This window comes from Anticarsia gemmatalis, chromosome 4 (genome assembly GCF_050436995.1).
Source record: "Anticarsia gemmatalis isolate Benzon Research Colony breed Stoneville strain chromosome 4, ilAntGemm2 primary, whole genome shotgun sequence".
Lineage (NCBI taxonomy): Eukaryota > Metazoa > Arthropoda > Insecta > Lepidoptera > Erebidae > Anticarsia > Anticarsia gemmatalis.
The window spans coordinates 6574677-6601726 of NC_134748.1; the positions used below are offsets into that span (position 1 = coordinate 6574677).

Sequence of the window (27050 nt, forward strand, 5' to 3'; positions counted from 1 at the left end):
TATAGAAGATGCTCCTCATATGTCCCATTTAAATTTAATCTAAATCTAAGGAGCAGTTTCTGCGATATCCTCAAATTACCCGGATTGAACCACATTTAGATATTACGGTAATCATCTCTGTTTTATATATATGAATAAAATTATTATTCCAATATTAAGACGACATTAATTTATAGGCGTAAAAGATAGTTCATCAGAGATTAATAAACAAAGTACAAATTAATATCTTGTTTCATCATTATCATTTCATATAACATAGCAAGCATTAATAAATTAAAGGCAGTCATTAACTTCAAATAATTAAAACTGGATTTCCAATAGGCATATCGAGTTTGACTCTATTCGACTTAGCCAAAGTTATTATTTTGCTATATGTAAGCTACTAAATATTAAAGCATCTTTCGCATCCCTAACTATGACATTTCAGTCAGCCATGATGGTTTTGATTAGTAAGTGTAATGTTACCAACTTATGGATTTTCCCTAGAAAAGTGCAAATTATTCTTGTCTATCTATATTTACTTTCAATTTATTTTTAATTCTATCTACAAATATTTTTTCAAATCCGGAATGAGACATTTGAAGTAAGTTAATACTATATAAAAAGTTTTTGCGATCAATACTCGCGGCTCAGCCCGAATTCGTCCCGGTTTAAAGTACGTCAATCTCATTCCCGTTGGAATGCGTTTCCCAACAACCCTATAGGAACCCTATTCCGTTAAACAAATTCACATTTAAAGAGAATGATCGAGTTTGGGGTTGTAATTTATAATGTTTTGCGCATACATTTTAATGAGTCAATTATATTAATATAAAATGCAATTTTAAAAGGTAATTTTTTGGTTTTAGCTGGTAATATTAGTGAACTGTCAAAATTTCATTCATTGTTGATTATTGATATTGAGAGATTTACGCATTTTGTGAGAATATCTTACTTTATTAACTAGTACAAATAAGCTTTCAAAATGGGTAAAGGCTTTAATAACTACATGTGTAAGAAGTTCTTCCATCCTGCCTCGAGAGACAACTTAAAACGGGTAAGTAATTATGGTGAAATTGCAATAAAATATTTAGTTGTTTAGTTTGCAACATCTTGTAAAGTTGTAAATGGTATGTTGGGTACATGAAGGATTTCTGTTTCATCTTAAAATTTGTTAACAGGTATGGATGGCCGAACAGAAAACCGAAGCATACAAAAAGAAGCAAGAGGAACTGAGAGTTCAATACGAGAAAGAGCAGGAGTTACATGAAAACAAGTAAGTAAAGTTAACGATTACGTGTTGATTTTATATTTACATTATTTCAGAAACCACGCCACTACCAGTGCATCGAGAGGTCGTGATTCGATTACCACATGAAACAAATATTTGCGCAATCCACAAATAGTTGTTTCAAGTCTGATTGTACCTACTTTCTGTCTGTTGTTTGTATGTTTGGAAAAGTCTCCGCGACACAAGAGCAATTCTTAATGTGGGTTGCCTTTTTAAGAAAAAAAAAAAAGTAAATGATGTAAGTAGTCTCTAGTTAATAATGACTTTGTTTTTTTCTAGAGCCCTATTGAGTAAAGACAGCAAGGACAAGCTGAGTCTTAATTTCATGTATGAGCCGCCCCCGGGTGTGAAGAAAGAACGTGAACGGGAGGATAATGAGCCTGAGTATAAATTTGAGTGGCAGAGGAAGTACAATGCACCTAGAGAGAGCTACTGCAAGGGAGATAATGAAATCAGAGATCAACCTTTTGGAATTCTTGTTCGAAATGTTCGATGCATCAAATGTCACAAGTGGGGGCACATTAATACAGGTTTGTACCTATTTTATCTTTGTCTCGTTTTACTATATACAACGAATCTTTACAATATTTAGACAATATTTCCTGATCACAAGTTTCCATTAAATTTAAATTCAGATGAAATATTTCGCTTTAGTTGTCATAGTAAATAAATAAATTACCATTTTCTTTTTCAGATAAGGAATGTTCCATGTACTCCTTGTCTATGAGTGAGGCAAGAGCTCTACAGGCTTCTACATCAGCTCCTGAAGAAGAAGAAGAGAAACCAGATGTACCAACATTGATGCAGCAGATGCGTGATACTGGCCTTGTAATGAAACCAGGAGCCCTGCCATTGTCAGCTACTAAAATTGAAGAGCCTGACTCATCCAGCCTAACTGAAGTAGACCTCATTAGTCAATTGACTAAGAAACAGAAAAAGAAATTGTTGAAGTAAGCATATTTCTTTTTTATCTATTGCATTGGGAATTTATAAGCTGGCACAAATCTTCACACCTTCATGACCAGATAACTCTATTTGGTGAAACTTTTATTAACTACAAATAATATACATACCAGTTATATAAACACATTATACTTGTATTTATGTTGCTTGTCAATGAGCACAGGTCTCCTGTCATAATGAAAGAGGGTCTAGCGGAGGAGCCTAAGTTTATACTTAATTTACCTTACTTTTGTTTTCAGGAAGCTTGAGAAAATGGAGAAAAAGAAAGAAAAGGAAAAGAAACACAAGCACAAGTCTAGCCGGCATTAGAACCCATAGGAGTGATATGTGGTTTAACATTGATAACTTTGTCTTATATTTAACCTATTTAGTGAATGTTAAATATTGTCTCTCTTACTAATAAACACTGTGTAAGATTTGCATTATGTATTGTGTATCTCTGCTGACAGCTTTGTATGGCACATGACAGCTGCTAAGCAATACATTGCTGCTTTCTTATAACAAATTAAAACTCAGTACTCTAGCAAAGCATTGATGTACAGAATAGGGGGTAGGTTAGCGTTGTTTGCTAAATAACTTCCAATTCGAACTTTCCAACTTGGTTAGACAATTTACAAAATATTTTTTGATATATTTAATTTAATTTACTGTGTTAATAACGGAATTCGGCATAAAGCCAGGACTCCTATAAACCTAAACTAAAACAAAGAAAAGATACAAAACACTGTAACTAATAAGAGCTTACACAATGTTTATTAGTAAGACTGCAGCATGATTAGGACCTGTAGTAATAGAATGGTATCAACTTGGGAACATGGTTTGAAAAATCTTAGTAGTGCCCATGCTTCCTAACTGATACTAGGCTATTATCACAGGCTTGGACATTGCATCATTAGATTGCAATCTATTTTGTATACCCAAGTTTGCATAATATATTTGTCTCAATGTAAAATTACTCTTAACATCCAATTTTCGACTAGAAAAAATATTCTATCATTGTATAATGGTAGGTATGTGTCTAGGATTTTATAAAATAAAAGCAAGAAATGAAAAAAACAGCACACTTTATTATCTTAACATTAATAAGATAACATTAATATCACAGTGAATATTTCAGGATCGGGAAAACCAGTTGGATAATACATTTTAATGTCCCTGAGTAGTTTCATAATGGTAATTGTGAAATCAGAATTCGAGAAACTTACTATTTTTTCTAATTCATAGTGCAGTGACTTGAAACAATGACAATAAGACTTTTTTTTAAATACTGAGAAATAGAGAGTACCAGCATGCATTATTTGACAGATATAACATAATATAAACATTTGTATCCTCTTTTATAACACAACATACATATTATCACATATTCATATCTTAAATCTATGTATAACATAAAATATAACTTTACAACATAATTAAATTTTTACATAAGTCTTTTCATCAATCTCTATTATGTCTTGCCTATCATTTCTTTCCTTCCAATGTAAGTATATTACACATGAAGAAATTACAATGATGATAGCAGTCAGAACAAATACACTCTTGAGAATAACTTTACTAGGTGTTACAAATAACTGAGCCTTCCACTGAGAGGGATCATTAGGGGGTGCTGGAATGACAACTATTTGGGAATTTGGAATAATCTGAGTCCAACTCCTGGAATATCCTGAGAGACCCACATTCAAGGTGTCCACAAAGTTTGGTGTGCGGTCTAAACCAAATATGGAATAAGGTAGTTGCAGTGCAAAGTATGCTGACTGAGGCAACTGTGCACAAACACCAGTTCTATAGGTGCCTTCTTGTGACCATGTGTTGTATCCAATTTTAGGGCCTGGCAGATTAGTTCCTGAAATATAAAAAAAACAGGTCCATTAAAAATCTATTCCTATGAGCATGTTAACTACAAATGTCAGTTAACAATAAGAGAATGGCTACTCACCAAATGTAATTTTTCTATTGTAAAGTGTTCTATTATTGACAGGTATCTTCTCATTAGTTAATCCAGTTACAACAATTACTTTGATAAAATTAGTATCATACTCTAACTCATTTCTGAATGAGTGCATTGTATGTGTTTGTGTGGTAACATTTTTCTTAACATAGATTATGTCCAGTACACCATCCATGTAGAAATCATAGAATGTAGCCATTATCACATCATTGCCAAATGAATCAAATTTGTCCCACTGCACATCAAAAGTTCTGTAAAATTTACATCCCGGTAATGAGCAAGGAGTATTGTGAAGGAGAAATACTTTTGTCTCATTGCTGCTAACAGGACTGAGGGTCATCAAAATATCTGGATATCCATCCATATTATAATCTCCACTCCTCATTGTTATTGTATCTAAATAGATTTCATTTTTGGGAGGCACAAATCTCCACTGTGTACCCTTGCCATCATTAAAATCTACTTGTAAATCATGCCACTGTTGATTGTCATATATCAGTATAGTGCTGTTTAAGCACTGTATATCGTAGCACACAGGAATTACTAAAAAGAATTGACCAGAGAGAGCCACATCAAGAAACACTGCTTGTCCATAGATAGCTGGGTGGCCTACAAGTAACTCAATACTACTGTTGTATCTAAATCCATAAAATTCGTCATTGAGCCACACTTCAACATTTGATGTCGTTGTGACCAGGAGGTCAGCGGCATCATCTTCATTAACATCTAGAAATGAATGAGAATGTGGCAACTTGATTGCTTTATACAAGTCATCACCCATTAGCTTCTCTAAAGGTGTTGTCCTTGATCTGTCAAATATCCAAAATACCCGTTGATTTTCTGAATTGATACCAAACAGGTCAAGTATCATGTCCCTATTGTAGTCCATGACAAGTGGTTGCCCCAATGTGATTGCTTTCACGAACTGAGCATTTGAACAATTTAAGGAAGATTCGCCACCCCACAGTATCCTTACAGAATGGTAATTAGAAATATCATTAGAAGTTTGTGTTGTCAACATTATATCCATGTACGCATCTCCGTCGAAGTCACCAGGTACAACACTTGTTATTATAATGTTGCTAAAATTACATGCATATGCTGAGGGCCGTAAAAACGGCTCTTTGTCATAAGCTAAATATACTTCAACGCTTGAGAAGTTTTTAATTACAAACGCATCTGTGAGTTCATCTGAATTGAAGTCTCCAAAAGCAGCAATTACGCCTTCTTTATACTTTCCAAAAGAACTCTCAGTCATATCACTTATAGCTTCACTAATCGTAATTAATACACTAAATATCAAATTTATTACTAAATACGAAAACATTTTGATTTATTACATTTGTTTGACTTTGTAAACAAAAAATATTTTCTTTGTACTACAGATGTAAAGTCAAAACCATAGACAAATGTAGATTTTATTTGATTCTACACGTTTAACATTATGTATTCCTGAATCTACAATAATATTATTTGCATGGAACTGAAAATCGACTAATGGATATTTAAAAAAAAAATGTAAATGAAATGTATAATCAAATCATAAAAATCTTTAAATATTTTTAATAGAACTCGTATGCGATGCTGTGAAAGGTGCTGAAGAAAGACTTTTTGCTACTGGACTACCTTAGAAAGTACCTTTGCGGCTGCAGGTTAAAGCTCTATGGTTTTATAAAATGTGGACTGGTTACAGCTCTAGCAACGGCAAGTGAATTAAAAAAAAAAACTTGACAAGTGTCTCGTAAAAAATATCGTAAATCGTAATGGCGATATTCTACAAAAATAATTGATTTCTTGTGTACTTATTTTGTCATAATTCTTGAACTTTAAAGGTAGAATCAACTTTAAAATCCAACGGTAAATGAAGTAAAAATACGGCCCATTGATTATTCTCATTCGAAATGGCTGACGGCGTTCAAATATTGAGACGGAATCGACCCGGTTCTAAAGCAAAGGTAAAATAATAATTATTCAGACGACGACTATCCAGACTTTTATTGTGAATGAGATGTTTTGTGTTCTCTGTTTATGTAACCATATGTTTTTATCAGGAGTTTTGTCGTTGGCCTGATGAGCCTTTTGAGGAAATGGACAGCACTCTGGCTGTGCAGCAATTCATACAACAAACCATCCGACGCGATCCTTCCAATCTAGAAGCTATATTAAAAATGCCCGAAGCTCAGGATGAAGGTGTTTGGAAATATGAACATCTGAGGTAAACCTTTGCCTAAAAGAAAGTACCTACCTAGGTTCTTGAAAACGCAGTGTGTAAATTAAGTTTTTATTGTTGTTCATTTTCAGACAATTCTGCATGGAGCTAAATGGCTTAGCAGTGAAATTACAAAGTGAGTGCAAGCCAGAGACTTGCACACAGATGACTGCTACAGAACAGTGGATATTCCTGTGTGCAGCTCACAAAACACCCAAGGAATGTCCTGCTATTGATTATACCAGACATACTCTTGATGGAGCTGCTTGCTTACTCAATAGTAACAAATATTTCCCTAGCAGGTTTGTTATACATAAATCCTTTTTCAGTAAACAGCCGAGATATTACATAAAGCAATTTTATCTTATGATAAACTTACTTATTTTCAGAGTAAGCATCAAGGAGTCATCAGTAGCAAAGTTGGGTTCAGTTTGCAGGCGGGTTTACAGAATATTTTCCCATGCATATTTCCATCATCGTGCAATATTTGATGCATTTGAAAAGGAAACCCATCTCTGCAAGAGATTTACATATTTTGTTACTAAATACTCAATTATTTCTAAAGAGATCCTGATTTTGCCAAAATTGGACGATGAGACACCAGTGGGTGAATCAGAAGCCTGAGGTTTAAAGAAATAATTTGGCTCATTCATATGAGCTAAATTAATGTATTACTGACTGCTGTATTTTCACAGTTGCTTGTGATGATAACTGAAGTAATGAAAACTTTAAATATTACCAGTGTATTCTAAGAAGACACTCTTCTTAGATAAAAATTATGAACATTAGTGACTTTTGACAACTTACTGTGCATCAACCACCTTTAATTAATTGTAATGGCTCCAGAATGCAGACTAATTTTTAAGAATAGAAGAAAGTATTTAGTATAGTATTAATTACATTTATCTTCATCAGTGTAATAGATGTTTGAATATTATATATTCCGTGTCTTGACTACCTTTTAGCTATAAATGGATTAAGATCATGATAAACATCTATAAATCTAAATACTGTAATGCTCTCAAAAATTGTGTTAGTATTTCATGTGTCAAGTATAAATATTTGTTATTTATAATGTAGTCATAAGAAAAATTGTAAGTTCATTGTAATCTCCAACTCTTATTATATGCACAATAAAACAAATATACATGATAATGCTTATATTTATGTCTTGTTCTTATATTTAAATGGTTTTTTAGATTTGTAGGACTGATGTTGTTTAGGGTTGCCAGTTTGCTCCTTTTGCCAAAACTTCTTTCCTTGTAAGGCTTGGTATCTGTCAACAATACAAAGTATTTTGAGATTATTTAGAATAAACCATTGTGGTTAAACTCTTACAGCAGAAAATTTTAAAGTTGACATATTAGTTATTTAGAAAGACTGTCAATACTTAATATTACCCTACATCTTGCACTTACCCAATTTGATTAGTATCAGGAACAGGATCAATAGATAGTAATATGTGAATAATAGGTACTTGTCGCTTCACTACAAGTGTTTCTAAACCCTCCAGTTTAGGTTCCCAGTATTCTTCTACACTGAAAATTATCAAAATAATCATTGCTTAGTCTACACATTAGGTTTTTTATGAAATGAAGTGTCAATATTAAGCCTTACGTTTTGTATGCAAGTTTAGTCACTTGATGAGGAATAGAAAATTGTCTTTTGATAATCTCCGCACATGATATTGCTTTAGGGATAGCAACTCCCGCTCCGCTCCATACGACAGCAGTCGACGATTTGTCCTCAAGAATACCTGATGCGTGTGATAATAGATTTGGCATCTTACTTCCACCTCGTACCTAAAACATTTTATTAATCAGTATAGTAGAAAGGACTTTTGTACAAGAAAGATTTACACGACATAATAATTTAAATGTAAACTTTTATCGTATTTTGCACTTAATAAAAATAAACTAAGTACAGATACTTTCCTAAATAACAATGTTTTGTAACTTACTTGCATCCAAAGAAAATTTTCAGGTAAATCCTTTATAGGTATTTTGCTACGCTCCAATTCCTCTTCAACATTTTTACCTTTGCTATAATTCTCCATCCTTTGACTTAAACATACATTGTGTTTATTTTGATATAAATTAACGAAAGCAAATTTCTAACCTAACAATTTGTAAGTTTTGACTGACATTTGCTTGACAATATTCTAGTAACGTTTCGTTTCTGTTTTGACATTGTACTTGATCGTACCCATAAACTAAACCTACTTTATTTATGAAATTATATTTAATTTAGCAAATCCTTATTATGTTCTGCGAAAATCTGAATTATTATTTTCAATTGACAATGTTTGTGGACCATTGGTGGACATCATTTTTGAATATCCTATTTATTTAAGCTCGTAAATGGCAACAAAAGTCATAGTGGCTACAGTAGCCTTCAGTGGGTCACTAGCAGTCAATTTAATCTATGGTGGACCACTGTGTAACCTAACCTATCTCTCTCACATATCGGGAGAGTTTCGTTTGGTATATGGTGGATAGTACACGTTTAAAGCCACACGGTTCATTACAAAAAACAAGTGCTTGTTATTATGGACGTTTCGTGTTACGTATTGATTTTCTAATCAAAAGAATTATAAGGTGAGCCCAAAAGTCAAATAGGTATACTTAGAGTTCGTTCACGAATACCTGCCACTGCTACCTACATCAATAAATGCCTAATAAATTACATTTATTTCAACTCTAACAGCGTATTATAGAAGGTAATGTCGAAAGTTACCTACATAATGTAAATCTAATATGGGGTATGGGATATAATGGCTCAGTTCACTACACAGCGCGTCATGAGCCACTGTGACCTACCCAGTATATCCTCAAATTATTAAATCCCAATAAATCGATAAAATTTGTTATTTATGTCTTCAGGATGGCCCGCACTCCAAAACCTCGCAAAACTGCTACTCACTCGACCGATGGCGTGAAAAAGGCTTTAAATAATATCAGGAATGGTCTGAGTTTAAGAAAAGCAGCCAAAGCCTCTGGCATTCCTTACACTACAATAAGACGCTATTGTCTTAAGAACAAACATTTTAGTATTAACGAGGTGCATTTGACGCCTAAATATTCTTTTTCTAAGATATTTAGTACAGAGCAAGAAATAATTTTAAAAGATTATTTTAAGGAGTGTGCATGTCTATCTTCGGGTTTGTGTGCGAATGAATGCAGAAAAATGGCATATCAATTGGCACTGGTTAATAATTTGAAAATGCCAACATCATGGCGAAAGAATAAAATAGCGGGGAAGAGCTGGTTTTTCAGTTACATGCAGAGAAATCCGGAAATAACCCTTAGAAAACCACAGCAAAAAACCACTACCGGTTCCACAGAATCGTTGGCATCTAATACAACGAATGTTGAAAGATTTCATGAGTACCTCAAAGAAATAAAAATAAACTCAATATTTGTAAAAGTTACAGAAATAAAAACCGAAATATTCGAATAGAACACTTAATAACATGCGTTTTATTTAAGGGCCAAAGGGCGGACTATACCTACCTATTTTATTTTTTCGACTGGATTTGATAGCGATTATACAATCAGTCTAAAGTCGGACAACTTAGTATAGAGCCTCAGCCTTGGCATGATTTATCTAGGCTCTATATACCTATTGACTGTTAAGTCACTGATATTCTAAAGATTTTTGTATACCTCAGAATGCTACAAATCTTGCATACAAGATTCTCTACTAACTTATTATTACTTACTACAGGTACTTTTTAGCCATGTTCCATTTTCTCCGAGTGCTATCGTTAGAAAATTTCTTCAGTAGGTATGAATCACTTCTATACGCAGTAAATACTTGCTATAACATATAGTATGTATATCTACACAAATAAAAAACGCGCATCTATTTTTAATTAATCTGTTATAATAGGGCGAGATCGTAATTTTGTAGTTTTAGGTAGATGTAAAATTGTTTGCAGACAGTTATTCGAGGAGCGTGTCTTCAGCAAGCACGTGTAAAAAATATACTACCTTACATTCTAGACAATAAGCCACAGTTCGAATAATATCATAGTCTTATACTTACTCAGGATTTTGAACTTTTCGATACTAAAAATTGCGAGCAATACTTACCTACTGTTTTGTTGGTGGTCGGCATTATTGTAACTACTCAATAAAGTCCTCAAATAAAGAGTCTACGGAGAATACATTATCCAACTTTGGACGTTGCTGCTTTCTTTCCTAGCCATCTAATATGAAGGTAGTTAGGTAGCTATCTAATTAAGTAAGTCCTTATAATATGTTCGGTATTATAATAAAGAAACTCCTGCAATGTTGGCTGGTTTTAATCAATATCACTGGGTGCCGCATGAGACCACATTATATTTATGTAGCAAAATTTAAGTACCTCACCTACTAACTGTACCGACAAACACACATATCATATCATACCACGGTCTACGAAGACGGTACAAAGTAACTGCGGGCTACTAGCAGTTCAATTATAATAATAAGTTCTATCAAGGGAATTCAATATGCATTTACTGTCGTAATGTACTTAGGAGTAACTTTACGATATTCGACAGCTGGTCACGGGGTTTCGGGTTCGATTCCAGGGTCGTCGGGCCATTTACCTACGCCTGGTGTTTATATTATTATTATTATATTTCTCAATAATAACCCAAGACTTGACTAGTAAATGGTGATAGACTCGCTACCTATACCTACCTACCTATTATATGGAAAAAAGGATTTCAATGCCGAAACGTGGGCATATTTCATACTCTTCTGCCTGCACCTTAGTGCAATGAATGTACATATGTATGAGTATCGACAGCACGTAATTATTGTGTACACAAGTATAATAAAGTAAGTACCTCAACTTATAAAATGATTCATTCATTATTTTGTATCATACAGATACATGTAAGTGTGCACTTAGGTATAATATTTCTTACAATATAGCTGTATGAAATATAACCTAAGAATTAGGGAAACCAGAAAACGAATTGGATCGTAATTATTCGAAGAATTCTTACAAATTTCGCGATTAATTCTCTTACAAATATCTAAACTCGAAGATATTTGTGTCGATACAAAACGAGAGCATTATTTATTTGCCGCTCGGAATACCAAAGGTTATCTCTTCGATATAATTGCGTATTACGAGTCATGGCTAAGCAGTTATCTTGTATATTATATTCGTAATTCAACACTTTAATTACTTATTTAAAGTTTAACATCCGGTGAAACTATCGTTTAAGTCATTCCACGGCTCTATCAATAAAATAGTAAAATGTCAATACTTCACAATACTATTTTCATTTCATGTTTCTTTATCGTTGTCAATGGAATGACACGGGGACAGAAGTTTATAATGGACGAACGTTTTGTATGTACTGTTAAAACATCATGTTTAGAGTGTCTGAAGTTACCTCATTGTTCCTGGTGTGAAAGTGAAAATAAATGCTTTTCAAAGCAGTTGACTGGGTTCGAAGAGTTTTGCTCAAATAACACTGTTGACCACGAGGATTTTGGCTGTAAGTATAACATTTAATTTTAGTAGGTAATTAGTCATATCACAATTCATTTTAACTATCAATTGCAGAAAACAATGTCGGTAGAGTTGGCTTTTTAATATGTTGTGCTTTTATTCATAAGATTACTTTATTGTTTGTTAAATTGTAGCATATTTCTTCATGCCTAACTAGTTAATTGCATTATATCTACATTACAGTTAGCTTCGCTGAAAATGCGGAGTGTTCTTGCAGCCGTGATGATGTAGAACAGCGCTGCTACCCCCCAGGTGTGACGACCGGAGCCGAGTGCTCTGGTAGAGGCACTTGTGTGTGTGGCCAGTGTGTGTGCAATAAATCAGACCCCCGGGAACCTACTAAGGTGAGGAAAAGAAAAGTTTGATTTACAATATTTAAAATTAAAGCTAAATTCCGTCATTTCTGGTACTAGAAATGGAGTGCTAGATGATGCTAAGATGAACCTACTTACCTACCTAATTGAAATTGTTTAATTGAAAAAAATATCGGAAATTTATCATTTTAAAATTTTCTCTGCAAACAAGTTTAACATGTGGATTTATCGCTGTCCTAATTTCTAAGCCACCTAACGTGTGTTTTCATGTTTTGCTCTTAATATATTTATTTGTTTTCGCAGATGATAATGGGTGAATTTTGTGAGTTCGACAACTTTTCGTGTGAAGGACCTAAATGCAACGAAGGACCTTATTCCATCAGTGGCCCGACAACCGTTGAGGATGGCTCTACTAAACCTTCAGACGTTGATATTCCAGCCTCATAATAAATAATCCTTATTGTTATTCTCCATTACGACCGCGCAGTTGTTCTGGCCTAAATAGTACTTTTAATATCCTACATCATATAAGAAATGACATCACGAACAAGTCGACTAGTTGGTAGAGCATAGAGGGAGCATTATTAAGCACAATAATATTAATATTTTCATTAGTTATGTAAGAATTGTTTGTATTCTAAAATAGTAATTAAACTGTTCGTTCAAGTGAAGTATCAGTGTTAATATTTTCAGATTATTTCGCGTGAAAGTTGAAAATATTCATTCAAATTCTTCCTCATTTTATAAATACCCGTCCGATAAAAGTGACATATAGCTACATACTTGTAGTCGCATAGCTAGACAGCATCGAGATTTCAGCGAAGTGAAAAGTTCGCAGAATTTCTTTGTAGTCGGCTATGCTTAGTTATGTTATGAAGAATGCTCGGGTGGATGGGTGTGCGCCATCGCGCCACTGTGGAGGCAATGAGGTTTTGAGAAGAAGCGTTCGAGCGAAGAAGCCGCGTCTCAATTAAGAAATTGATATGAGCCGGGCGTCTGTCGCGGATGGCTCATCGGGCTCGAGTGCCTGCCCGTTATGGTTACGCGAAATTAGATTTCAACGAGTCTATTTTCTCTTCCACAACGAGTTCACCTTTTATTTCCTCGATATTTATTGAACGTTTGCTTCGAGAAGTCATGATATTAGTTGGAATTTTCTCAGCGTGTTTATCTAGGAATAAATTAAAATTGAACTCGAGATTATTTTGTGGAGATTACCTACCTACTAAGTCACTTAACTGAAATCAATTTTCTCGCCTAATTGTAAAGAATAAAATAAATGTTGATGTCACGCTTGGCGTAGTGTTTATTGCAATCTTAACGGCGTGGGCCACTATCACTGAACCGTACCGTGGATTCGATTCTCACTCTACTGTTTTAAGTTACTTTGGGGCCGTTGTGGGAGGGAGATTTTTCCAAAATGTTGCGATAGAACTGGAATGGCGTAAGCATGTCATAGTATGGGTCTTGTACGTTGTTCTCTACCTAACAATCCAGGTTAACAATGATATTTCTAAATATTATTATATATTTACTCGATTCATATACCAACACTTATATAAATAAATAGTAAATTCGAGTGCAATATGTGTCATGATAGTGACGCGATCCACGTCATGTTCAGAGTTGATGGATCACTCGCACGATCGATACGGAATTACGGATCGCGTACGTTGCTCTGACTAACAAAAATGTTAATATACAGGATATTTAACTTACGGAAAATATATAATAAAGGTTGGTTTTTCCATAGGGCGTAATACGAGGGTAAGTTTGGCAGATTCAAATCCAGTTATATCAATATCGTCACTAGGATACAGTAGGTACATATAATATTCCAATTGGTAAATGATCAAGGAAAGCAAAAGGCTCTACTCTCGATCTTAAAATATTTGAGTACCTAAGTCTCTAAGGCTTAGGTACTCAAATATTTTAAGATCACAATTTTCTAAATAACTCGTAGTTTTACTCCGTGTTCACGGATCCATCTGAAAAATAGAGTCCCAACTTCGCTACAATTTCTCGGACTACATAAATTACAAAATCAATTTAACATTATTAATTTAGCTGCACGTTTGGCGCAGTGGCTTAAGCGGTCACCTCGCCGCAATAACCGTAGCGCCGCGTGTGGCGGGTTCGAATCCCACCCGGGACAAATATTTGTGTGATGAGCACGAGTATTTGTTCTGAGCCTGGATGTTAATCTATACTAATATTATAAAGCTGAAGAGTTTGTTTGTTTGTTTGTTTGTTTGTTTGAACGCGCTAATCTCGGGAACTACTGGTCCGATTTGAAAAATTCTTTCAGTGTTAGATAGCCTATTTATCGAGGAAGGCTATAGGCTATATAACATCACGCTACGGTCATTAGGAGCGGAGTAGCAACGAAAAATGTTACATAAACGGGGAAAATTTTGACTCATTCTCTTAGGTGACGCAAGCGAAGTTGCGCGGGTGAGCTAGTTTATCTATATAAGTATGTCTTTAGAATTATAAGAATGTTTATCAGTTGTCTGGTTACCATAGTACAAGCTCTGCTTAGTTTGGAATCAGATGACCGTGTGTGAGTTGTCCAAAAATATTTAAAATATAAAAAAATATATATGTTTGGGTCAAATGTTGATACGTATGATAGCCATTACAATTATTTAATCTACCATTACATCGGAAAGGGGGTACAGTCTTATTAGAAGAGCAAGCAAAAAACTAACCAAAAAAATACATAACAATATGTGATGTTTATAACGTTTACATCCCAACCATACGCTTCTGTATTAAATACCTACTTAACAAAATAAAAACGTCACTGTCGTAACCAAATTTGTGCTCAATAATTGTGGCGGAATGCGGTCCCCGAGGAGCTGGGAGCGCAAGATTCGATTATGGAAGGAGCGCTTAAATTGTTTTAGTGTCGATCAGCACCATATATATGTATACAAGACGCTAGCTCGCCACCAACGTAAATGAGACTATACTTGATGTGCAGAAATTTGTTTAAAATATAAATAAATTTGCATTAGGTATGCCTACTACTTTACCATATTTGTAGTTAGTAATACAGTTAGACAAGGTTTTGTAAACGAGGCATGCAAAATTGTATCGCACTCGCAATTTCAGATAACAAATAGAAGTCAACTGTTTGATAACAATTTATAGAAAACAAAAACAAAAAACCATTTGGCAAATATTTCTGAGCTACGAAGTTCTACGGCGTAGCGCGTAGCAAGTTATTTCAAAGTTTCCAATTGACTAACAGATCGTAAAATATACTTTGTAATACTGTAACGTAACTTTATCTTAAAATAAAATTTAGATATCTAACTGAAATAAGTTAAATATCTGAAGACGAATTTTACTATTGAATAATTCGTAGGGAGACGTGATCGGAGTTTTAAGCACGGAATAAGATGTCAATGGAGGCGGACGGTAGATATATATTGCACAATAGGAGCCGAGATCACACATAATAATACGCCTTAGGTATTCTGGAGTGGGGAAGAATGCGCGTGCCGACGACGAGGCGGCGACTGCCTGGCGTGCCGAGCCCCGCGCAGCCCCGCGGCACCAGCCATTGCCCGCGCACCGACCTCCACGCTCCACGCTCCACGCCACCCTTCACTTCCTACTTATTCTCACACATACTTATTAAATAAATCTAATAACCCATGTCTACTATATTTATGGAATCAAATATCAGGCATCTACTATTTTAATAAATTGTCCAACAAACAGTCCATCACACCGATTTTTTATAGACACTAAGGATTGGAACTCTTATTTGTTATGCAAATTGATTTTACCTAAAATATAAGATAATAATATTAATAAACCTATGTCTAATGATAAGATATTAAAATATGTGTCCTCATAAGAAAACTTAATTAAAGGTTCAAACTTTTAATAAATAGTAATGGTCAGAAACATATATGTTCATATGTCAGGGAAATATTACTGTTAGGTTTTTGTATGTTGACTACGGCCTTTCTTATAAAATAAGTTACCTTATTTCGCAATTAATATTCGAAGTTTATAAAAGAATAAGATCTACTTATTTTTAATATACTAAACAAAGCTATTAAAAACTCTTTCACCGTGTTCAACTAAATTCAAAGGCTTATGTTTTGGTTTTACGTTTGTAGAGCATCGGGTAAGTTTTGAAACCATAACCTATCTCACGTACAATATAATAATGCCATAAATTTTAACAGGGAAGGCGTTCTTACATAAATAATACTAAAATATCCATTACCACATATACGTATATAAGTATACATCTAACTACAACATCGTAGTTACGTGATTATATACGATTAAGTTAACAATTCAGTCAAATCGGTTTAAGATACTTACAACTTAATATATTATCATGATAACTAATGGATTCTTGTAGGTACCCGCCTACTTGAAGTTAATGTGCCACATAATATTCTATTAGAAAGTTCAAAGATACAATTATTCCGTTCTTCTGGGTAAGCATCTTACCAGATTCTCGCTTATTATACATTTAAGTGTCACCTGAGAAGTCAGAAGTAGAAACAAGTGTCAATCTCGGAGGCACAATCCCAAGGAATATTTAGGACGTCGGGATGAGTCCTGAATATTCATGTGGCCGCACTCATGGACACTTGAGCGACAACGAGTTCTCTTTCACCAATTTCGCATCATTTAAATTATTTATAACAAACCGTGCGCGCGGCGAGCTTCGCGGCTTTGCCTCTATCACTTGGAAACTCTACACACTCGTTGTATGAAAATAAGCAAAATATTGTGTAGATAAAAGTTCGAAAATTTTTCAATAAACCGATGAATGACAGCTTTTAGAGAAAAATATGTTGTAAAGATAAAGTATAATATGTTCATACTCCGATTTATATTTTACTTTTAAAACCATTTTTTCATTAACATCTGTTATAAACATATTTGGTTTATGTACCTTTGGTAAAAAGGTTATTTTATAAAGAATATGTAAAATTGTTCATAAATAAATGAAAAAAGGATTCCATGTACTTTTTAATAGTAGGTTTTAAACTCTAAAACTTACATAAAACGAAGGAACATGAATACAAGAAGGTGATTAAAAATATTAAAATGTTACTACCACGTAAAATTTCGTAGCACATTCCACTGTATCTACCTAGCTGCCGAAAAATTATGAAATGCTATGAATGTTGGTATTTTCGTCAACCCACTTTTACTAGTGAAAATAATCGAGATGCTAACTACTAACTTTGTTCTCACATAATACCTACTTTTAATACCGTGGCAGTTTATAAATAAAATAGACAAAATATTAGTTAATTTTATTCATCAAGTTGCTTAGTTATTTCCTTTGTTAGATAAGTATTAAGTTCTATGTTCTTGTAAATCGATAGTAACTATGATTGTTATTGTTTTGTAATCTTGAGAAAATTTGGGTTACTTTGCTTAATAGTTAAAATATATACTTGCAGTTACCAAGAACAATAACTTAATAAAAGGTTCAGCTTTAAAATTAAAAAGTTGATCACCTGCGCGAAAAGTTGTGATGACGTCAAAAATGATGGTGTATAAGTCGAACGGTGCTTAGAGGAAGCATTCAGCTGACACAATGAAGTGGTGTGGAGGGCGGGCGGCGCGCCGCGTATCATTGGCCGCGGTGGACGCAGCCCGCGCCCAGCGCACGACACGAGTGACCAGCGGACCTACAGAGCAAATTTATGACTTGTTTTATCACATTTGGATTAAAAAATAATTAGAGTGAATGTTGAAATTATAATTATCCTGAGAGTGTTTTCCTCCATGCAATAAGAAAAGTTTAGTACTTTGCTTTTTGGTCTTCCTTCACGTCGTAATAGATACGATCAAGTTTTTACAGTGAAAGATTTGATCCCTAAGAAAATATATTAGTTTCAGAAAAATATAAAAAAAATATATGTAAAAATATGAAAGAAGTATGCAAATAGTGACCTGTATGAAGGAACGGTAGACACTCACTCTAGGAAGAGTCAATGTAGAAGACGTTTAATATAATGCAATTATAATTTATAGTGCTCTAACAAATTTATAAATGTTCTTAATCATCAAATTTTCTCCAAAATCTTCAATTAATTCATTGGAGCTGAACTTGAATTATTGGATGTGCGTTAATGAGACAACATCTGTTTTTTTATATTATTTGTGAATGACTGAATGAACTAAAAGTGTTTATAAAGGAAAATCGCGTGCATCGCTTGTTTGGGCCACGTTCGGCATGACTCGGAGCGAAAGCCTTCACGCTCGCATCCGCACCCTCCCCGCGCGTCGCCCGTCCTCTCAACCGCAGGAGTGCTGCCTATGGTCGTCGAGTCAGCCGGAGGCCGTCGCGCCGCTGACATCGCAGCCCCGTCCATCGCAACACCAAACTCTTTTATTTTAACCGTAACTTTGAACAAGTGTCTACAATCATGGATGTGGAGGAGTTCCGTGTTCGGGGCAAGGAAATGGTAGATTACATTTGCACGTATATGAATACGCTGCAAACGCGACGGGTGATCCCTTCTGTGGAGCCGGGCTACCTGCGAGCGGCGCTGCCGGCTGAGGCTCCGCACCTCCCGGAGGCATGGGACGACGTGATGAGCGACGTCGAGAACAAGATCATGCCGGGGGTGACGCACTGGCAGCATCCACGGTTCCACGCCTACTTCCCGTCCGGCAACGGGTACCCTTCCATCCTTGGTGATATGCTGTCCGCCGGCATTGGATGCATCGGATTCTCTTGGGTAAACTTTACATAAATCTGTGGTAGATAGAATTCCACTTCCAAGAATTTTTAGAAATAATAAGTGGCTTGAAGCGGGCTCTGCTTAATCTGAGTTTTCTTAACTTTTATCGAAGTACGTACCTTAAAGAAATCAAAACATATTTAGAAAAGAAACCCACACATATGCATCCTTAAAAAATCATACAACATCGTAGACCCGTAGACCCGTAATAGCCGTAGACCCCTGTTTCGTAGACCCTGATTTCACGATAACGTTGTTAAAGACTTTGTCACGATATATTAAAGTCGTGATATAACATGTAAAACATTTTGACTTATAAAAGTGAGTTTATATGATAGGTTCAATGATGGATCGACGACTAACGAGGCGATAGCCGCGGCTATCGGTTAACATACACTAAAGTTTTTCTTCTCAACTAAATCGCCGATCATGAAATATAAGCATTTTAATTTAGCACACTTACACTTTTTATGATTTGAGAACTGAATTTTATGGATTTTTTAAGAAATATTTAGGTCGTGTAAACTCGTCATGAAGAACATAGACACGGCACTCGGTTGAGTCAAAGACACCGATTGCACCGGTATTGATTGTCCTGTAATTGATGTTTTAAATAACTTATGTTGTTGCCAGCCCTTTTTAGCCCAACTAAACATGTCAGTTTATTTTAAATGTATGTAAATTGAATTTTCAATATTCATCACGTATGTATGTATGGTGTTTTAAAAACGAGGCCTTAAATAACATGTAATTTAAAACAATCATAAAAAAGGTCTTTATCAAAAAGGAAGGAACCGAAGTGTCTACGATATGTATTGATACACTTTAAATATTAACTTTAGTCTTTCAAATTCTTATAATCATATTTTACAATTGTACGCATTTTAGAAAAGGCGTAAACGTGATTGTAATATTTACAAATAAAGTTATTCTTAAAGCATACTTAAAGAAAAGAAATTGTACGGATTGTTAAACAGAAATGTATTCCGCAAATCAAAGAAAGCACGAACAAACTTTTAAGTTGCAAGTGAATACCGGAAGTTTGTGTGGTCAACAACTTTTTCTTTTACAGGCTGCAAGCCCTGCTTGTACAGAACTGGAGATCATAATGCTTGACTGGATGGGTGAGTTTCTTTGTTAACCAATTGTACGTATCTATCTATTATAAAGACAAGTTTCAATAAGCTTTGTAGAGTGTCGCCAATAGAAGGCACTGTCCTATATAATGGAATAGGAAGCAATTATTAATTTTTCATTTTCATTTCATTATACCATCAAACAAATAATATAGGTAGGTATGTCTTTTTGTAGTGAATTCAATATACTAGAACCTGTGCTAAAACGGTCTAATTGATCATCGGCTGTGTTTAAAAAACACTCGATTTTAACCATTACCATCTGAATACAATATGTTACTCTGTGAAAAGTAAAAAAAAAACGTATTCGCTTGGAAATACTGGAATATAATGTCACAAGTTAATGTGTTATTTGGAATCAATCAAGAGAAAAATTCCGTCATTATGAATGATCAACATGGTTTTGGGATGAGGTAGGTACATTTTTTACAAGCAAAAAAAATCTTTTTTTTTCAAGCCTAGCCTAGTGCCCAGTAAGTTGGACCCATTTCCTATACATTCAATAGCCACTTTATCGTAACTTATAACTTTATATTATCATTGATCTATAAAAGCGTTTGGTCAATTCCTATTTCACTGAAATTTTAATATCTCCAATATTCTTTGGCAGCAGTTTCGAAAATAAACTAAAAATGCTTGACATTTGAAGCTAGCACACATGATCTCAAGGCAATGACCTAGACATGCTTCGATCAGTGTTCTATATGTCTTAAGAACATGTCTTAGATTCAAGCCAATGAATATTGAACGCCTAAAGCAGAATAGCCGATACATTTTATCCTATAGTGTTGTATATAACGCTTCTAATAAAATGGTACGGTAAGTGATTACATTTCAAAATATTGCGCGAGTATTACGAGTATTTTGATTGCACTGTATTTTAAATTCAATACAGCCAAGTGGTACTTACTAACAAATTTAAATGAGAATATTATTTACAGCCGTTATTCTTTAATCCTTCTTCTAAGAGGCTATAAACTCGAGTAATTATTGCATCTGATTATGACAGCCTAACGTTGAAACTTATATCAGTTTTGGATCGAATGTGTGTGATTTGTATGCAGTACATCATATACATAGTTACCTAGCTTATTAAAAAGAAGTACAGTATTCTATTTCGGGTGCCGTATCCAAAGGGTAAAATGGGAGCCTTTTACTAAGCCTCCGCTGTCTGTCTGTCTCCAGGCTGTATCTCATAAACCGTGATAACTAGAAAGCTGAAATATTCACAAATGATGTACCTAATAGTACCTATATCTGTTGCCGCTATAACAACAAATACTTAAAATTAAAAAAAATATTACAGGGGGCTCCCATAGAACAAACATGAATTTTAAGCAATTTTCTATTATAGATGATGGTACGGAACTCTTCGTGCGTGAGTACGACTCGCAATTGGCTGGTTTTGTATTGTTATTTTTTTTAAAAAGATAAAATACATAGGCCTCGAGAACGGCGCATCGTGATAGAGACCAACATCACCACCTAACAATGCCGTATCACGTTCAAATGCCGGTTGAGGCATTATTATGTTACAATGCACAAATTTGACATTACCGTTTCCATATTCAGCCTTATTGTATTTAATTGTATGTGGGAAAATGTCTGCCCACGCCTCTCATTCGTCATTTAAGAAAATATGTTGTTATGAGGAATTTATAAGTAGATTTATTTTTTAGAAAAACTCCCCTCGTCTGTTTGGCTCTGAAGTTCAAACAGTAGTGTAATCTATTACAGTTCACAGTGTTAGCTGCGATTCCTAGATAGGGGATGCAACTTAGCATATTCAGATATTTTGGAATATTCTTGATATCCCGGCTTGACATGCTAGCATGACAACAACAATATTAGAATAAAAAGTTCTGATTGAGCGGTGAGCACGAATGTTAAAGCATTTGTATTATTCATAGTTTGTTTGTTTAATTCAAAGAAAGCATTTTAACATTTTTGAAGAACCGCGATCTGACTCTATCAATCTCTTTGCAAAAGAATAAATGACGCAGTAGGAAGTAAGTCTATTATTATTATTTAATGTTCGGCGTTCTTTTTACAACCAAGATAAATATGTCGTTACTGGTCAGTGTGATGGTGACCCACCATATTCGTGCCTATAAAGATAAAGCTTAGTAACAAAATGATATCCATACTTAATATTATAAATGCGAAAGTAACTCTGTCTGTCTGTCTGTCTGCTACTCAATCACGCCTAAATACTGAACCAATTTGCATGAAATTTGGTATGGAGATACGTTGATACCCGAGAAAGGACATAGGCTATATCATCATGCTACGACCAAAAGGAGCAGAGTACCAGTAAAAAATGTTACAAAAACGGGGAAAAATTTCACCCATTCTCTCTTATTGGACGCAAGCGAAGTTGCGCGGGTCAGCTAGTAATAATAATATATGTATGTCGTCAGTTTCCTGATTTTGAAAGGGCTTTTAATATTCATAAGGGTTAGATAAACAGTTTTTGCGTTGACGACATGATCATAAATTTTATATCTGATTCTCTCTAACAATGTTCTGCACTTTAGAGCTATAAGCCAATACAATATACCTACCAATTTTCTTTAAATATTATTTCGACTTACAAGTTGTTAGTTGTTATTATGGAAGGTACCTTTAAATCTGATCGCACCATTTCCATATTCGCTTTTTAACACGTAAAAATATTAATATTTTGAGTTTAAATATGCTTTCAGGTAAGGCAATAGGTTTACCACCAAGTTTCTTAGCGCTCGAAGAAGGTAGCAAAGGTGGCGGCGTTATTGAGGTAAAAATAATTAACGTTTGTTAATCATAAAATATTTACAAATTAGCATTTTTAGACATTTTACAAGTTTATACAATTTATAGGGGTCCGCTAGTGAGTGCGTGCTGGTTTCAATGCTGGCCGCAAGAGCCAACGGCATAAAACGATTAAAGCACCAGTTCCCGAACGTAGACGAGGGACTATTACTCTCCAAGCTCATCGCCTACTGCTCGAAGGAAGCACATTCTTGCGTCGAAAAGGCAGCCATGATCTGCTTCGTTAAACTCCGCATTTTACAACCCGATAATAACGGCTCCCTTAGGGGTGACACGTTAAAAGAAGTGAGTATAAATATTATTATTTTTTCAGCATCCAGACAAACGTTCGTAGCGAACAGACGTTCCATTTTATTTATGATTGAATCGAAAAGATTATCTTTTATTTTGCCACTTGCATTGTGTTTTTGAATGGAATTGGGACATGCAATAGTGCAGGAGAGGGTGCAGATAGGCGGGCGGTAATTGAAGAAACAAGACGGGCGTCGGGGCGCGCGGCGACGACGCTGTCCCGCGTTTAATGACTTGCCCGTGGATGCCGGAAATACGTAGCGAGCCGAGCGGTAATGGAGCCGCATTGTGTGCCACTTTCTATGCCGCGAATATTGAAATTTCACGATACCCTCTTATGAGAAATCTATTTAATTGCGGACGTCGTAACTAGAATTTCAGAAGAAGCTTTTTAAGGTTTCGTTCATTTGGTTATTGAATTTATTGCAAGACTTTTCATTCCTTCGATACGACAATATATACTGCAGGGTAAGAGTATTTTATTCAAATTGAGTTTTAAAATATTACAGGCTATGGAAGAAGACGAGGAAGCTGGACGAGTGCCCTTTTTTGTATCAATAACTTTAGGCACTACATCATGCTGCTCCTTTGATAATCTGCCGGAGATTGGACCAGTGGTCCGAAAGTTTCCCTGCGTGTGGCTGCACGTCGATGCCGCGTATGCCGGCAGCTCTTTCCTCTGCCCTGAGCATAAGCATCACCTCGCCGGGATCGAGTACGCGGACTCGTTCAACACTAACCCTAACAAACTCATGCTTACGAGCTTCGACTGTTCTTTGCTGTGGGTTACAAACCGATATCTATTGACGTCAGCGCTCGTCGTCGACCCACTTTATTTACAGCACTGCTATGACCACACAGCCATCGATTATAGGCACTGGGGTGTGCCATTGAGCCGTCGCTTCCGTTCACTCAAGTTGTGGTTTATGTTACGAAGCTACGGGATTAGCGGCTTGCAGAAGTACGTGCGACGACATTGTGAACTAGCAAAATACTTCGAGCAACTCGTCAAAAAGGATGATCGATTCCAAGTCTGCAATCAAGTAAAGGTAAGGAACTTATTGATTTAACGGAGTGGATAATATTAGAAATTAATGTGGGTGACGTCCATGGCGCGGAGGGACAAGGTGAGTTCAAAGCGATGCACTTACGTATGCAGGCCAGCCATGTACCTACAGACAACTGACCGGCTTGATTTTACATCTATTATTCACTTACCTGCTAATACTTATTGGGTACAACTTTGACTGGCAGGTTAATAGTATGATTTCGAATGCATGTAGTTGATTGAAATAGCTAATACAATCGTATAAATAGATGCAAGTTTGACCTTAATAGAACATTTGCGATTTACAGTTGGGGTTGGTTTGTTTCCGCCTCGTGGGCAGCCCCGACGAGCCGGGCGAACAAATAGATGAATTGAACAAGAAGTTGTTGACAAACATCAACGCTTCCGGCAAACTGCACATGGTGCCGGCCTCTGTCGGAGATCGATTCGTCATACGCTTCTGTGTTGTGCAACAACACGCCACGCGTGAAGATATTGGTAAATATTTGTATAAATAATTTATATGCAAGCAATTTTATTCATATTGTATGGTTAATAAATAAGTCGAACTTAACAGAGTTACTCCAGTATTTATGTAGACTCTTGCTGCGAATTAACCTTAATTTAAACTGAATACGCCTATCTGTTGTAAATACTATATTTAAACTATTTTTTTTGTATTACCAATGAAGGCATGCATGTGCAACAACAACCAGTTGTACCAATAAAAACATAACTTGGTACCCAATAAGCGTAGTTATTAAATGCACTTATTAATTTGCTGTTATTATTCCAGAAATAGCCTGGGATATAATAACAGACTTCGCAACGGAGCTGATCGAAGGACCAGACAAAGAACGGGTCTGTATCGACTAGTCGTTTAATTATTCATGCGGTGCCGTACCAACCCTTATGAATTCGCTAAAATTAGAACACTGTCATTGTCTAAATAGTAAAGTCATGCTAGGAATACGTGATGATCAGTCAGAATCCTAACCTTGCGGTCATTGCTTACCCAGTGACCTACATTGAGGTCATAAGGCAAAAATAATCTTGGAACTATGAGTTCTGTTATTTTCTTGGAAGAACCATTTCTTTGTTAGGAATTAACGTTTAGTATAATGAGTACCTATTTACAAACACACAGAACAAATTGACCTCATACAAGATTTTTTGTATCAACCTATATTTAATTTGATTCTAGAACAGCCAAGATAGTGTTGGCACAGTGATCATTTTAACCACAGTGCTATAAATTGTCACTAGTATTTCTTACAGCAATTTTGCCCCCAATTACATATCTAGCAAACAAAATGGTACTTACCCGAGGACAGAATACAGTAGTCTTAATTCGTTTGCAGGACTTGAATGTGGAGCGCACTCGCCGCAACCGCGCTGCTCTGGCGCACAAGCGTTCGTTCTTCGTGCGCATGGTGAGCGACCCGAAGATCTACAACCCGGCTATCAACAAGACGCCTCCGCCGGTGCCCACCACGCCCGGCTCGCCGCCGCCCTCGGCTGCTGCGCCCACCACGCCCGACACGCCATCCGAGGCTGGCTCTGTACTACAACCATCGACACCGTAAGCACAGATCACTTAAAGAGCTCTTATTCATAAACACACTATAAACCTATTTTAGTTTAAAAACTACTATAATATGTTTTCTCTCTTTCATTTCGCTAAGGAGTGAAAGAAACTTCATATATTTTTATGATTATGAGGATTAACACATAACATCTCTTCTTTTATTATGTGCATGATATTAGATAAATACAATAGGACTCACGGATTATTTTTGGTTACAGGAAGCAGTCGTCTTGGATCAGCTGGCCGCTTGGGTTCTTCTTCCAAAGCGTTGACAACGACGCTAACGACTTACCAATTAGGTACATTATTTCGTTCTTGACAAAATAAATAGGGATAGGGAAATCCCAGTTGGGCGCCAGTTTAGTAAGATGATAATTAGAATCACAGAAGCATTGGCATTTACGGAATGTATAGTGCTACCTACGAAAATAATCTAAGTATATCTATAACTGTTTTTTTTCTATTGTAATTCTATATCTAATCTATACTTACTTATAATAAATCTGTTAACGTTCAAAGTCAGGAGGTCTCCCTGTCTGTATTCTGGTATCACGTAAACACTACGGTATGGATTGCATTAAAATTTCGCACAAGCATAGAATAGGTATTGGAGCAACATGTAGGATACTTTACAGTGCATAAAATTTCTTAGATTTCTAGAAAATTGAAACATAGAACATTGAAAATATGATTGATAATTTTGACAATAATTGGTCTGTCTGGCGAATTGGTGCATGTAACCAATTTGCTGTGGCGCATTGGTTACATGCAACCGTACATAATCATTTTGATATGATATCTAAACCATTTTTGTTGTTCCCAGGTTCCGTCACCTAGACACGATGGTGCGACTGAAGAGCCCCGGCACCACGAGCCGGCGCGGCTCATCGCCGTGCGCGTCGCCGGAGCATCGCGCCTCCTCCCCCTCTTACCATTGACCGACTCGATACTTGTAGACTACTCACCCGCATCTCTCAGTTATCTCAGTAATAAATACTTATGTGAGCATTGAATACTGTCATTTTATTATTAATCTATAAGGTATACTAAACCTGTCACCCGGGCAAATCCATTCCACTTCATGCAGTTTCATCAAAGAAGCACGAAACACTAAAAGCAAGAAGTGAATGTCCCACTAGTTTGTGATGCAGGCAACAAGCACCAGAACAGCGGCATTTGTTCCGACATGGAGACGACTGAGCCTAAATTGAATAG

The 27050-nt window shown here is 35.6% G+C and overlaps 6 protein-coding genes and 1 long non-coding RNA gene across 7 annotated transcripts; 4 read left to right on the plus strand and 3 right to left on the minus strand.

Annotated features, from left to right (window-relative positions):
* The first annotated feature begins 871 nt into the window (after positions 1-871).
* Positions 872-3295, plus strand: LOC142972323 (corepressor interacting with RBPJ 1). The gene is made up of 5 exons (XM_076113349.1): positions 872-1036; positions 1161-1255; positions 1550-1800; positions 1965-2220; positions 2473-3295. Exons 1-5 carry the CDS (start codon positions 965-967, stop codon positions 2540-2542), a joined length of 744 nt encoding a protein of 247 aa, XP_075969464.1. The 5' UTR covers positions 872-964; the 3' UTR covers positions 2543-3295.
* Positions 3281-5603, minus strand: LOC142972322 (T-cell immunomodulatory protein). The gene is made up of 2 exons (XM_076113348.1): positions 4173-5603; positions 3281-4079 (listed from the first exon to the last, which is right to left on the minus strand). Exons 1-2 carry the CDS (start codon positions 5509-5511, stop codon positions 3649-3651), a joined length of 1770 nt encoding a protein of 589 aa, XP_075969463.1. The 5' UTR covers positions 5512-5603; the 3' UTR covers positions 3281-3648.
* A 282-nt stretch (positions 5604-5885) lies between these two features.
* On the plus strand, positions 5886-7556 carry Mob4 (MOB kinase activator 4). The gene is made up of 4 exons (XM_076113350.1): positions 5886-6139; positions 6236-6399; positions 6486-6695; positions 6783-7556. The coding sequence occupies exons 1-4, from the start codon at positions 6086-6088 to the stop codon at positions 7015-7017; spliced, it is 663 nt and encodes a 220-aa protein (XP_075969465.1). The 5' UTR covers positions 5886-6085; the 3' UTR covers positions 7018-7556.
* Positions 7539-8555, minus strand: Rpp25 (ribonuclease P protein subunit Rpp25). The gene is made up of 4 exons (XM_076113351.1): positions 8354-8555; positions 8011-8195; positions 7812-7931; positions 7539-7669 (listed from the first exon to the last, which is right to left on the minus strand). The coding sequence occupies exons 1-4, from the start codon at positions 8447-8449 to the stop codon at positions 7558-7560; spliced, it is 513 nt and encodes a 170-aa protein (XP_075969466.1). The 5' UTR covers positions 8450-8555; the 3' UTR covers positions 7539-7557.
* A 2938-nt stretch (positions 8556-11493) lies between these two features.
* LOC142972676 (integrin beta-6-like) lies at positions 11494-13475 on the plus strand. The gene is made up of 3 exons (XM_076113966.1): positions 11494-11893; positions 12091-12251; positions 12525-13475. The coding sequence occupies exons 1-3, from the start codon at positions 11650-11652 to the stop codon at positions 12666-12668; spliced, it is 549 nt and encodes a 182-aa protein (XP_075970081.1). The 5' UTR covers positions 11494-11649; the 3' UTR covers positions 12669-13475.
* Positions 13476-17448: 3973 nt separating this feature from the next.
* LOC142972327 (uncharacterized) lies at positions 17449-26469 on the minus strand. Its single transcript, XR_012959450.1, has 3 exons — positions 26328-26469; positions 25572-25812; positions 17449-17902 (listed from the first exon to the last, which is right to left on the minus strand). It is a non-coding gene; the product is annotated as an uncharacterized LOC142972327 (long non-coding RNA).
* Tdc2 (Tyrosine decarboxylase 2) lies at positions 18562-26853 on the plus strand. Its single transcript, XM_076113352.1, has 10 exons — positions 18562-18958; positions 20034-20085; positions 22803-22873; positions 22957-23193; positions 23709-24248; positions 24556-24745; positions 25044-25108; positions 25609-25829; positions 26054-26134; positions 26659-26853. Exons 1-10 carry the CDS (start codon positions 18644-18646, stop codon positions 26771-26773), a joined length of 1887 nt encoding a protein of 628 aa, XP_075969467.1. The 5' UTR covers positions 18562-18643; the 3' UTR covers positions 26774-26853.
* Positions 26854-27050: the final 197 nt, after the last annotated feature.